Source organism: Pezoporus flaviventris, unplaced genomic scaffold (assembly GCF_033815535.1).
Source record: "Pezoporus flaviventris isolate CSIRO_AGI_PZ_B2104156 unplaced genomic scaffold, CSIRO_AGI_Pfla_v1 ptg000013l, whole genome shotgun sequence".
Taxonomy (NCBI): Eukaryota; Metazoa; Chordata; class Aves; order Psittaciformes; family Psittacidae; genus Pezoporus; species Pezoporus flaviventris.
This window is the reverse complement of record NW_026892561.1, coordinates 36,978,048-36,990,288: the sequence shown is the minus strand read 5'-3', so window position 1 is coordinate 36,990,288 and position 12,241 is coordinate 36,978,048. Positions and strand designations below refer to the sequence as shown.

Sequence of the window (12,241 nt, the reverse complement as noted above, 5' to 3'; positions counted from 1 at the left end):
GAGAAAACTTTTATTGTTTAAATAAAAGAAGCAAGGAATCCTACAGAAATTATACGATCTCCTTTCCTAAGCTCTCCACTCAGGTCAGCTGGCCCTCCTGCAAGGATGAAAGAGATGAAAATTCCTTCTCCATCTTCTCCTCCAACAATGTTGAAACCAAGACCTGTTGATCCTCGATGCAGAACAACCTTTCTAGGCTCCCTGAATGAAAGAAAGGAATACGAGATCTTAGGCACTAGTATGAATAAAAGTAAAATAAACAATTAGAAAATAAATTTTTTTTTGAGAGAAGTAGTTTTGAAAATTTAGGTATCAAAAATTACACATTTCTTAAAGCAACAATGTCATGTGTCCCACACCTCCTTACCCAGTCCTGCCCACCAAAGCTTATACTCCCAAATAATAGGTTCTATTATTTGTACGCTTTCAATTCTGTTTCTAGATGCAACACAAAATCCCCTCCCTGTTGTTAGGCGAACTGAACAACCCATAAGTATGTATGTAGTCTAAATTCCTGTTATGCTACAATCCTATTCAGCACCAAATGTCACTACCTAACACTTTTCAGAATTGTTCAAGAGCCTCAATATAGCTCACAGTCTTACTCTAATGGCAATAGCATGCAACAAAATACTATTTTCCCTTTCTGTAACTCAAAGAACGAATTCCAATGGAAACACCAATAATTAAAAATACATCTTTACTGCTTTAATCTGACTCCAGCTGGTCAACCAATAAATAGCAAAGACCAATTCAAGAAGTATGCATAAGCCCTTCAGGGTGGGGAGCAGAATTTATGGCATTCTGAAATATATTTGCAATTTATTTGCAGAAACTGCAACTGAAAGTTAAATCTAAACCAAAGTGTTGCATTCTTTTCATAGGATCCCCTCCTGACTAGGATGAGGAAAGAATAAATATTGATCCAATTAAGATAAGGCCAGTCAACTTCTAATGCAAAAATGCTCCTTCCAAAAATCTACTAACCTGCTACTTGACCCAATACAAGAAAAGCGTAAATAAATGATTTCAGAAACAGACATCTCTAATATAGTAGAGCAACCTTGCACTGCATTTGAAAAATCACTAGAGAGCACTGACGAGCAATTAATGGACATTCTTAAGTATTTGGAGATGTTAATTATTAATTTATAGGATAAACTAAGTAGCTGCATTTTTCCAAACCAACCATCACCTAATCCAATCTTTAAAAATCACTCCATTTATGCACTAGCTCTTAAATCAACTTTCAAATTCTTAAATTTCACCCCCTATTAACTATTACATTCATTTTTCAGAGTACTATTACATTACAAATAAGCACTGAAAACTTCTGTATATTGCTCTGGATCACACTAACACATTAATAAAAATGCTGCAGTTGGAGAACATAAATATGCTGTGTCTTTTAAAATACTACTCTCAAATTCTAACCCTCTTTTGAGAATGGAGGGTTAGAATGGAGGAAGAGGGACAGGGAAAAAGAAAATCCCCTAAGGCTTTCTCTGAATAGCTCTTGTATTTCAGTAGAAGTCTAAAAATTTTCTCTTACAGCAAGTTTAAACAAAAGCTATAAACCCGCAAGCTCAGCAATGCTGTCAGCAGGACAGAATCACTTTGGTTTGTATGTCCACCTAACCCTAAAAATAACTACAAAGACATACCCTACCTTCCAATACAACAAAATTCATTCTCCAATTTATACGCTTAGATTTCAGTACTGGGTAGAGTCTGCCTCAGAAAGTGTGTGACATTATCCCTATCAGATGACAATGTGACACAGAATTCAGCAACAACGTACTGAAAATGCAGTGAAACATCCCTATATATTTGCATAACAGATGGGTAACAGAATTAGAAGAGCTTCCCTTCATCAGGGATGATGAAAAAAGGATTAATGAAATCTACTAAATTAGTGAAGGAATGAATGGAGCTGTTAATGGGAAAGGATTAAGAGCTCTCTAGCCTTTCTGGATTAACTAATGCATCAAAACAACTTGGGGTGGGGGCACAAAAGAAAAAAAAACATTGCTGTCTTTAAAATAAGAAATAACCTCTAGTCTGCTCATACTACCATCCTAAAATGCTCAGTCAACTCTTGGAGCACTTTGGTAGGGCATTCTGATGTTAATACTATTCCTACATTCATATGTTTATACACGTATATCTAGTTTTCTCCTTACAAGAACATTTACAAGTGTTAAGAAAGTAACGTTTATTCCTTGAAATACAGTATTCAGTAGTATTTTGCCAACAAACACATCTTACGAGTTTCCAAAGTAAACTAATTTGACATGTAGCTTTGGTTATTCCTTACCTGGTAATCTCATCATCTCCAAGCATTCCCTTGGGAATCGGTGAGTATCGCCCTGGTGATGCTGGAGGCAGAGACTGTCCCAGGTAGGCAGATGGAGTGATATGGTTGTCCACTGGCTGAGAATAAGCTTCCAAGATGGGTAAAAATAAAGTAAGCATTAAAACGAGGAAAAGGATCTGGAGGAACTGAAACAAGGTATTATAAGGAGTGACCTCTCCTAAAAACAAAATATAACAGTCCAAACGACATAGTTCTAAAATACTGTCTCACATCTACATACTTCCCAGTCTCCTCATCCTATGCCAGTAAAGAAATTTTTCAGTCCACGTCTCAAAAACCTTTTCTTAGGATAAGACACTGTGGATAGCTGAAGTCCATGAGGACAGTCTGGAGATTTATCTGTTTTTAAAGTTGACTTTAATTTGTCTGAAGTCAATTAAGAATTTTGGTTTCTTAAAACAACTATGTTGGACCACCAGTGAAAAAAAAACATTTTAATGTTATATGTCTTTCGAATTGTCAAGCTGTCTACCTACTGCATTCCTTAACGTGGAGCATACTGGCATCTCCATAATTCTCTAGGCCATTCTGATTAACAGGTCTGAACAGGGAGCGATGTTACATTTCTCAGACATTAAACATAACCATCTTTAATAGCACAGGTGCTGATTGTGATGCTAGCATGTGCTCAGCCAACAGCACACATCAGGAGACCAAGGTAGGATTATTCCACCTCCTACTCCTCAAGGTAAGAGGCATCAATTTATCGAGAGGAATAAACCACATAGTGCAAAAAATTTCAACTGTACTGGCAAGGGTCACTTGCATTACTTACAGATTCATTGATTAAAACTAGAAAGGAGTATTAAAAGGATTTTGTCTAACCTCTTGCACAAGAGGGGACAAATCTAGTGCATGAAGTGTGTATGTTTATTTGAACCACGCAACTCATACTAGAAAGTTTTAGCATCTTCATGATTTAAATTGATGGAAAATATCCTACAATTCCAGAAGAGCTGTTCTAATAAATAATTAAGAGGGTGCGTTATATTTTCAAGTTGAATACATCAATTTTTAGTGTCCATTTACCAGGCGTAGTCATGCCCACTGTCTCCTATTTCGCAGGATATTCTACAATTGAAAAATCTTTTTCCTGGTGTAGGTGCTTCAAGCTCTGCAGCTTAAACATGGAGAGTGGGGACGCTTCACAGACTGAACGTTATTAAAGTTGCAGGTCTCTTTTCTCTTATTCACTTGCTATATCTGATACGGTGATGGACCTTTGAGGATTTACACTAAACCCAAAGCATTTTAACTGAACTGACATGATGCAGACTGCAAAAGCGATGTGTATATTTTCCTTTTTTTTTTTAGATCACTGACAGAACACATCTGGGTCATGTACACATTTCATCAAGACTATTTTTATATAACAGGTTTGCTAAATAGCAAGTTTTCAAACTATCTAATCAGCACTGAATTGATTCTGTATTATTCTAGATTTCTAGTAAATCACAGAATCATGGAATTGTTTGGGTTGGAAAGGACCTTCAACATCCATCATCTAGTTCCAACCCCCTTGACATGGGCATGGACACCTCACACTTAACCAGGTTGCTCAAGACCCTTCCCAACATGGCCTTGAACACTGCCAGGGATGGAGCATTCACTACTCTTTCAGGCAGCCTGTTGCAGTGCCTCACTACCCTCACTGTAAAGAACTTCTTCCTTACAACGAACCTGAATTTCCCTTGTTTAAGTTTTAATCCATTACCCCTTGTCCTATCGCTACAGTCCCTAATGAATAGTCCCTCCCCAGCATCCTTATAGCCCTCCTTCAGATAGTGGAAGGCTGCTATGAGGTCTCCATGCAGCCTTCTCTTCTCCAGGCTGAACAGCCCCAACTTTCTCAGCCTGTCCTCATACGGAAGGTGCTCCAGCCCCCTTATTATCCTCATGGTCCTCCTCGGGACTTCCTCCAACAGTTCCATGTCCTTCTTACTTCGGGAACACCCAAACTGCAAATCTGTGTGCAGTAAATTCCATACATGGAGTATTACATCAACACTGTCTTACCCTTGAGCAACAGTCTAATGCAAGAGGTCAGAGCCAGATAGGGAACCACCTACAGCAACTTAATGCCTGACATATAATATCTGGTATCATATCTGATTAGTCAGATTGCTTCTCATTCTTTACAGCTTTGTCACAGTATCTGAGTTCCTTCAGCTTTCTAGACTCTGTTTCGTCATGCATTAAAATCCTCTATTAACAGCTTAGATAGTTTAAAAGCACTAGACGATAAAGTAAGTGTTCTATTCAGATACACCAGCCCTCAGTAAGTTGCATGCTCTGGTCTGGGACGGTGCAGAGCTTTTGGAAATTGCTACTCTGAATTCACATGTGGTTTCTGCAAAATTCAGAATCTGAGCGCAAAGAGGTGGCCTTGTCCCCTTCTACAACACAGACAAAAGGAAGCTTCCTCAAGTCAACTTCATGAGGTCTACAGCAAAGAACAATAATACCAGAATACCAGATTTGAAGGGATCTCAAGGATCATCTGGTTCAACCTTTCTATGCAAAGCGTGACGTAGACTAGATGTCCCAAACACGTGTCAGCCAAATCTTAAGATGTCCAGTGTCAGGGAACCCAACACTTCCCTGGGGAGATTATTCCAATGACTGATTGTTCTCATTGTGGAAATTCTTCCTCCTGTGTCCAGTCAGAATGTTCCCAGTAGTAACATGCCCATTACCTCTCCTCTTTTCCATGTGACTCCTTGTAAAAAGTGAGTCTCCATCCTTTTTGTAGCCACCTTTTACTGAAACATGGTGATAAGGTCTTCCCTGAGCCTTCATCTCTCAAGGCTGAACAAACCCAGTTCTCTCAGCCCGTCCTCAGAGGCCAGGCTTTCCAGTCCTTGGATCATCTCTGTGGCACTTCTCTGGACCCTCTGCAGCCTTTTTAGCAGTTTTAGCACTGCTTTTGCTAAAACCAAGTGATCAACAAAAGCATTAATATTTGACAAGTCCCTAATTATTAGGAGTTGTTCAAGACAGGTGACTCCTAAAACCATTTTGTAAGAACAGATGCAACACATGTACACTGCATCTGCATTCTTCTGCTCTCTGCAAAGATTCAAAGAATATAGATGCTACTACTTAATTCTTTCTGTCTGCCCCAGCACAATAGTTTCTATTCACAAATGTGTAACAGATTTGAATAGCTTAAAGTCAATTTCAAAACCCAGTTTTTTAGCCACACTGGAGTTTTGGCTACAGATTTTCACAGCAGTTACCAAATCATATGGCAATCCTTACTTTTCAATTAAAAAACATGTATTTTAATACAACAGTGTATTTCCATGTCATTCTACCCACATTTTGCTTAAAGCAAGTGATACTTTAAAAATGACCACTGTAGATGCAGTTATTTAATTTTTCCTCAGAAAATTTTACAGCTAAAGCACAAAAAATGGAATGCAGACTTCATGAAATCTTTTCCAATCAGTCAAAAATGGGTTTTGGTTTAAAAAACCTAAACAACTGTAGCACAGTATAACAGCTCTTTGCATTCTGTTAATGCACTATATCATCTTATTTCATGAAATGAATTTCCAATTGCTTTTAACAAATCAGTGACAGCTATAATGATGCATATTTTATAGGAAGTAATTAGATTTTTCATAACATTCTATGTTCATTGACTTAGTACTCATCTGATTGTTTTTAAGGTTCCTAAAGCTTTTCACTCGATCATGTTTAGAAAATACATACCACCTTACCCCGTCACACATTCTTATTTTTGATATTTTGTATCTTTTCCCCATGTAACTAAAACTGTGCTATCAAGCAATTTAACAGTTTATTATTTCAGACCACTGGACTGCTATATGTCAGCACTGGCTACTGTCATTTATAAAGTTCCACACATGCTGCTTGCTTAAGAAAGTCAGGTCCTTTCTCAAGGCTGATATTTTCAACACTATCAAAGCAAACCTACAAGGCATAAAAAGGCTCTGTATGGAGTTTCTGGGGAAAAAGAAACAACAGCTCCTGTGCCGTTCCTAAACTATTTTAGCTGGAAATTATACCCAAAAAATATTCTTGAGGAATGTGACAGAAATAATAGGCAAGCCATCACTTTCTGAATACTAAATCAGACCTAAACTTACACTTCCAAGTAAATATTATTACTGATGTAACTGATACAGGAACTGTGTTTTGAATGAACAGAAAATTACACACATAAAATGAACTTGTTTTGACAGGAAAAGTCAAAGACTCTCATGAGGAAATTGTATTTCCAAATCCACCCCCTCTCCCTTGCCATAACAGTTCTACACAGAAAGAAGGATGATTTCCTATTATTTCCCTATTATCTGCAAACTGAGAACACCCATCACACCTGTAATCTCAAAAATAGGAAATATAATTAAAACTTTGTTGTCATTTACTGTTATTACATATTCTTCTCTTCCTTTATTTATGCCATTTAAAGAATGGTAAGACATTTATGTCTCTAGTGAGTGAACTGATTATCCTCTACCTTGCGGTATTTTATTTCCCAATGCAGGACGGATATACTGTATCAATGCACAGAGACACAAAGGAAAAATACTTCAAAATTCCCTAGAAGTTGAACTTGTATCATTAATAATGTCTTCAAAGGCAGCCTGTATACGAAGCAAATCCTCTGTCTCTTGAACTGTGTAGATGCTTTCCTGACTGATAGTCTAGAGTACGCACTACACTGCACTATACAGGTAATGGGGTTTTTTAAATAGCAAGTTCTAGACCTTTTTAGTAATATTTCAGCTGAATAACTTTAAAAGCATTTATACTAACAAGCTACTGGAATTTTTTTTCCAAGATCCACTGAATGGCCAACATTTTTATATGTATTACTGATGCAATTTACATTTCCTACTGACACAGGACTTTACTACAGAAGACTAAGAGCTATGATTATCCAACACTTTTGGTTGTTTACATACTGGTTCAGATTATATCACTGGCTTTTTAGTCCAAAAGTGTTATTTTGTTCAAATTAAGAAATAGTTGGAACAGATGAGTGCTACACACCAATTACTCATATCTAACAGCAGGAAACAAACAAAAAAATCCCTAAAAATAACTCTCCCCCAGAACCATTTTATGTGATGAGTAAAAGGTTATTCAGAAAAGTCCACCTTTTCAGTCTTACATGATCCTCATCCCTTTCTCCAAACATGAAATGGTAATATTCCTCTTGAAGAAAGAGTACATTAAATTCAATTTTATTCTTTACACTGTAGTTCAACCCTTAATTTTCCGGATTCAGACATCTGACTTCAAAAAGATTCCTTCCTGTAAGTAGTACCCTTATGCAGACAAGAAATCCTTGGAACTGTTTTCAATACAGCATTCACTGATTTTCCCTTCGAATTATCAACACATATGTCAAAACTGAAGTAAGATTTTAAGTTAACATGGAATCTCACAACATCTGCAGACAGGCATTAGAGGTCAAGACCTCCCCCTTCCTCCCGGTCCAGTTTATTCAAGTAAGTGCAGCTCATGAAAAAGCAAGAAAATGGGGAGGGAGGGGGGAAGTCAGAACATCACTAACCTCTACTTGAAACAGTATTGTCTTTTGCTCAGTACACAGGACACTGAACATCTATGCAGCGCACTGTTTGTTACTCTTCACAGCCCCCGGGATAATGAGACACATGTTCTCCTTGTACTATCGGCAAGTGATCAGAAACACTGAGACAATAGGACTAGGCCACTAGTCATGGAAACGCACTGAGCTCCACTGCTGCTGTCTTTTCAGTACATAAATTATGTTATTCTATTCAGCATACAATTCTCCTGACTAACCAACTTTCTTGTATTAGATTTTTTCACTGTATAATTTTAAAAAGCTTTAAACCGTTAAAATACTAAAAATGAGTATGTTAAAGCCTTCAAGGAAAAAATAATTAAATCACAAAGATAAGCTTGACTTACAGTTCGTGATGTCAGGAGGGGCATAACTGTCATTCATGAACATGCTGGTGGGTTTTGCAACTTTCAGATAAACAAAGTCAGATGTGTTTTTTAAGGCAGTCACTGCTTCTTCGTGAGTAACTTCTTCTAAGCAAACACTGTTCACCTAAAGAGAAAAAAATAAACCAATTCTCAACATGGAAAAAGGTACATTTTCACAGGACACTCACTGAAAGCTGTTGGAGCACTCTAGTCTGGCTCTGGTCTTTACTAGGATTCATGTGCCACAGACAATTGTTTATATAAAAGTTACATAAGAGATGCTTCATTGTGCTCTGAAATACAAGACAGGCAAGTCTTTACTCGAGAAATTATAATAAACTGTATTGACTGTAACACGGTAAAGGCAGCACACGTCTTTGGAAAAATGATGGGACAAATACGACACTCAAAATGCAGTAAGTATGCACAATCACAGCACTGACACAATATGCTACTGCAAGCATTAAACAGAAAAAGTTATTCTAGTACAAATAAATCCCACATATTCTTGTCATGACATAATTAAGTTCTAGACATTACAATGGGACAACATAATCTTGCAAGAGGTCAAAAGTAGGGTTCAAAACTTAGAGAAGATCCCAAAGTGACTGGTTTCTGTGCCAAGTAATAAGAACTAGTTTAATTTTACAAGGGAAACTCTATCACTTCAGTTAAAACAAACAAACAAACAAACAATCCTTTAACAATTTCTGTATCATATAAAGCTTTAGCAATTGAGTTGCTGCCCTCTTTTCCATATTCTGAAGAGCGAAGTAACTTCTGCAGCTTGCTCCAGGTAACATGAGAAACAGGGCTTGTCCCTCACTGAATCTGAAGGACCAAAGACACTTGCCTTGGATGACTTCACTTTTTATACTGTGTAAAAACAAATGGGCATTGCCAGCTGTTATTTGTAGGAGGAAAACTCTACTGTTTAAATATATTCTATTTGTACTTTCTAAAAGTTTTCTAAAAAGTTTCTAAAATCCTCTTACTGGTTATTTATTCTAAAATCCTCTTACTTATTTTTATTTTTGAACAGCTTTAAATTCCAGCCACTCCTGATGACTGGAAAAGACATTTTGCAGAGCATTGACAATGCAGTACAACTTACACACAGAAAGTTACATTCTGCCAAATGTGGCAGCTTACCTCTACGTTAGTGGGCAAAGCTTTGACTAGGTGAAATTCAACTAACCAGAAGATACTATAGATGACATTTTACTCCCTTCTTTCCTAATTTAATGAATTCAGTTATAATAAATTAGAACATCATGTTCGCTATATCAAACTCCACATTGCATATGCTCCTTACATCCCCAAAACAGTATTTCATATTGCTATAAAGCTACTTTTATTTTGTCAAGCAATTTTTTTTAATGGCTAAAGTTATACGGGGCAAAGTAATTTGTCACAAAATTCTGATATTTGCAACAATTCCTTACTCCTTAAAATAAGGAGTTAAATAAGTTACAATAAAAAGTTCTATTCCTTAAAACGTTACATGTATTTTACAATACAAGCAAGTTAGCATGATTTTTTTCTTGTACAGGTGACAAATTATAACACTGGAAAGCAGTATGTCATTAAAAACAAGCTTTCCAGTGCTCTTGCATTGCAGGGAAGTCCTATAATCAAAAAACTTCCTATGATGCAGATTTTAAAACCTAACATATTAACAGCATTATCATCAAGCAGCTGGGTCTTGGCTTTGTGAATTTGCATGCATATGAATGTGTGCAGTTAATAGGAAATATAGCGTATTTATGTAGATAGATACAAAAATATATAGTAAACAATCTGGTTTTTCCTCCGAATTCTCATATTAAGCTCTCACGTCTTGAACTGATTCCACGGAACTACAATGAAGATCTCATTCATAATACTTAAAAAAAAAAAAGCAGGATTCTGTATCTGTAAGTGGCGTCAGTTTTCCCAGCTCTGTATTTGTAAGCAACAAACTTATCCATAAAGTTTTTTTTACAGATGGGAAACTGCAATAAACATTTAGTCAGTTTCTTACTGATCAAAGAGCAATAGAGCACATATTCTGCTGTCATCTATTCTGAGTAAAGACGTACTCAGAGATCCTACAGATGTAGGTACTGCCCGGTAGATGTAGGAGGGTGGAGCAGTTACACCTTACAAGAGTTTACAGTTCAGACATTCATTCAGAGCCTGGCTCTGGCTCTTGTTTTCTTAGCTGGACAACTACATTTGCAGATGGAATTTAAGAAAGTTCAAAGTTATTTTTACTTTGTGCATAGAAAATTCAACTTTGAAGTATTTTAAGCTTAACCCCCTTTACCCCACCCCCCAAAAAAATAAATAAGTCTACCACACTGAAAGCATTACAAACACTGAAATCCAATGTAAGCAGCAGTTCCACTGCAAGCTGGCAAACCACCAGTACAAGGAGTTCCTTTCTGTTCTTATTATTTGAAAGAGAAACAATCCCATTGTAAGCTGGTTTACAAGCCTGTCACTCAGATCCCAGAAAAATAAATGCAGGCATCAGAAATAGACATATACATTTTGCATGAAACACTGGGCTGAGGAACAGATTTCCTGATAAGAGGGTGTTGAATGCTACAGATTTAACATTTATCAGTGATTTTCTGGCAATATCAATTTTTCTACCGATTTCTATGAAATAACACTGTACCAGCAGGCTGCTTAACCACAAAATGAATCATGCCCTTACTGTGCTTAAAAGTGAATGACCATTAAAATAAATAAATTAAAAAAAAAAGCAAGCAGCTCTTTCTTACAGCTAAAAGTTTGTCTCCAATCTGAAGCTTGCCATCTTTATGTGCTGCCCCGCCTTCAATGATTTTGGTTACATAGATGCTGTTGTCTCCAGGTATATGCTGATTTCCCACACCACCGGCAATACTGAAACCAAGACCTGCTTGAAGATAAAGTCATTACTCAAGAAACCTTTTAGCATTCATTATATTCACATTATTATGTTCCTAATAAAGCTATCTGTATCACACCTACGCATACAAAAAAATATTAGGCTCTAGCTAAAGCAATACTGGATGCCTTTCCAAGTGAACTCCGTAGTTTTCCAGAAAGTTCTGGAAAATATGTAACATTTACAAAAGTTCTGAAAATCAAAAGCTAAATAATTTATTTCAAACTTTGTGAAAGATGCTCACAGCAGAGCTAAATCATCACCACTGACATTTAAAGAACCACTGTCCAACATTTACACATACAGAAACAATGCAATACTTCATATATTTTTGATCTCTTCAAGACCCTTTCCAGATAATTCAACTAAATATTTTATTCCCATTTGTAATATACTTTCAAATTAATAGATGTTATCAGAAAAACATTTTTATCACTTGAAAGAAAAATACGCATTCAACAAAAAAAGTTTCAAGACACATGGATGAAAATCCAGAAGCATCCAAGATGCCATTATTTTATCCTTCATTATTCTGCATTTCCTATAATTTTATATACAAGGTACTATTTTATTTTGGAAAATAAATGCAGAAACCCATCATCAACTTTTTCCTTCTTGTGAAACAGAAGCTTTGTATTTCCTACCTACCTTTAGGCCCTTTTACAAGTTTGATTTCCACTACTTTTTCTGTGACTGGTTTTCTTCTTTTGACATACAATCGTACAATTGATCCTGCTTCTTTCAATGCTTCAACTGCTTTACTGTGTGTCACATCACGAACATCCACCTCATTTACTCGTAGAATACAATCGTTAACTCTAGAGACAGAAACATTCATGTTCAGCTGTTGTGTTACAGCAGAGCAGATGAATTAGGAGCCTAATATTTTATCTACAGAATACTAACATTATTTTAGACAGTATTTTGAGCTGAGGTTTGTACAAACTACCTTTAGGGCTATAAGAAAGAATAAAAAAATTCAGAATCTA

General features: G+C 36.5%; 1 protein-coding gene across 31 annotated transcripts in view; it reads right to left on the bottom strand.

The window, feature by feature from the left end:
• The window catches only part of DLG1 (discs large MAGUK scaffold protein 1), a 164,229-nt gene that overhangs the window by 44,644 nt on the left and 107,344 nt on the right, over window positions 1–12,241 (bottom strand). For 16 of the 31 annotated variants that reach the window (XR_009743243.1, XM_061452840.1, XM_061452844.1 and 13 more), the window contains 5 exons: window positions 11,901–12,070; window positions 11,104–11,243; window positions 8,312–8,456; window positions 2,318–2,444; window positions 45–201 (listed from right to left, as the gene is read on the bottom strand). Coding sequence is in view for 30 of the 31 variants with exons in the window: in XM_061452840.1 (XP_061308824.1) it covers window positions 45–201; window positions 2,318–2,444; window positions 8,312–8,456; window positions 11,104–11,243; window positions 11,901–12,070 (739 nt within the window). In the remaining variant the exon portion in view is untranslated. The remainder of the gene's footprint in view (window positions 1–44; window positions 202–2,317; window positions 2,445–8,311; window positions 8,457–11,103; window positions 11,244–11,900; window positions 12,071–12,241) is intronic. The other 15 variants (XM_061452841.1, XM_061452843.1, XM_061452848.1 and 12 more) reach the window with 1 other exon arrangement.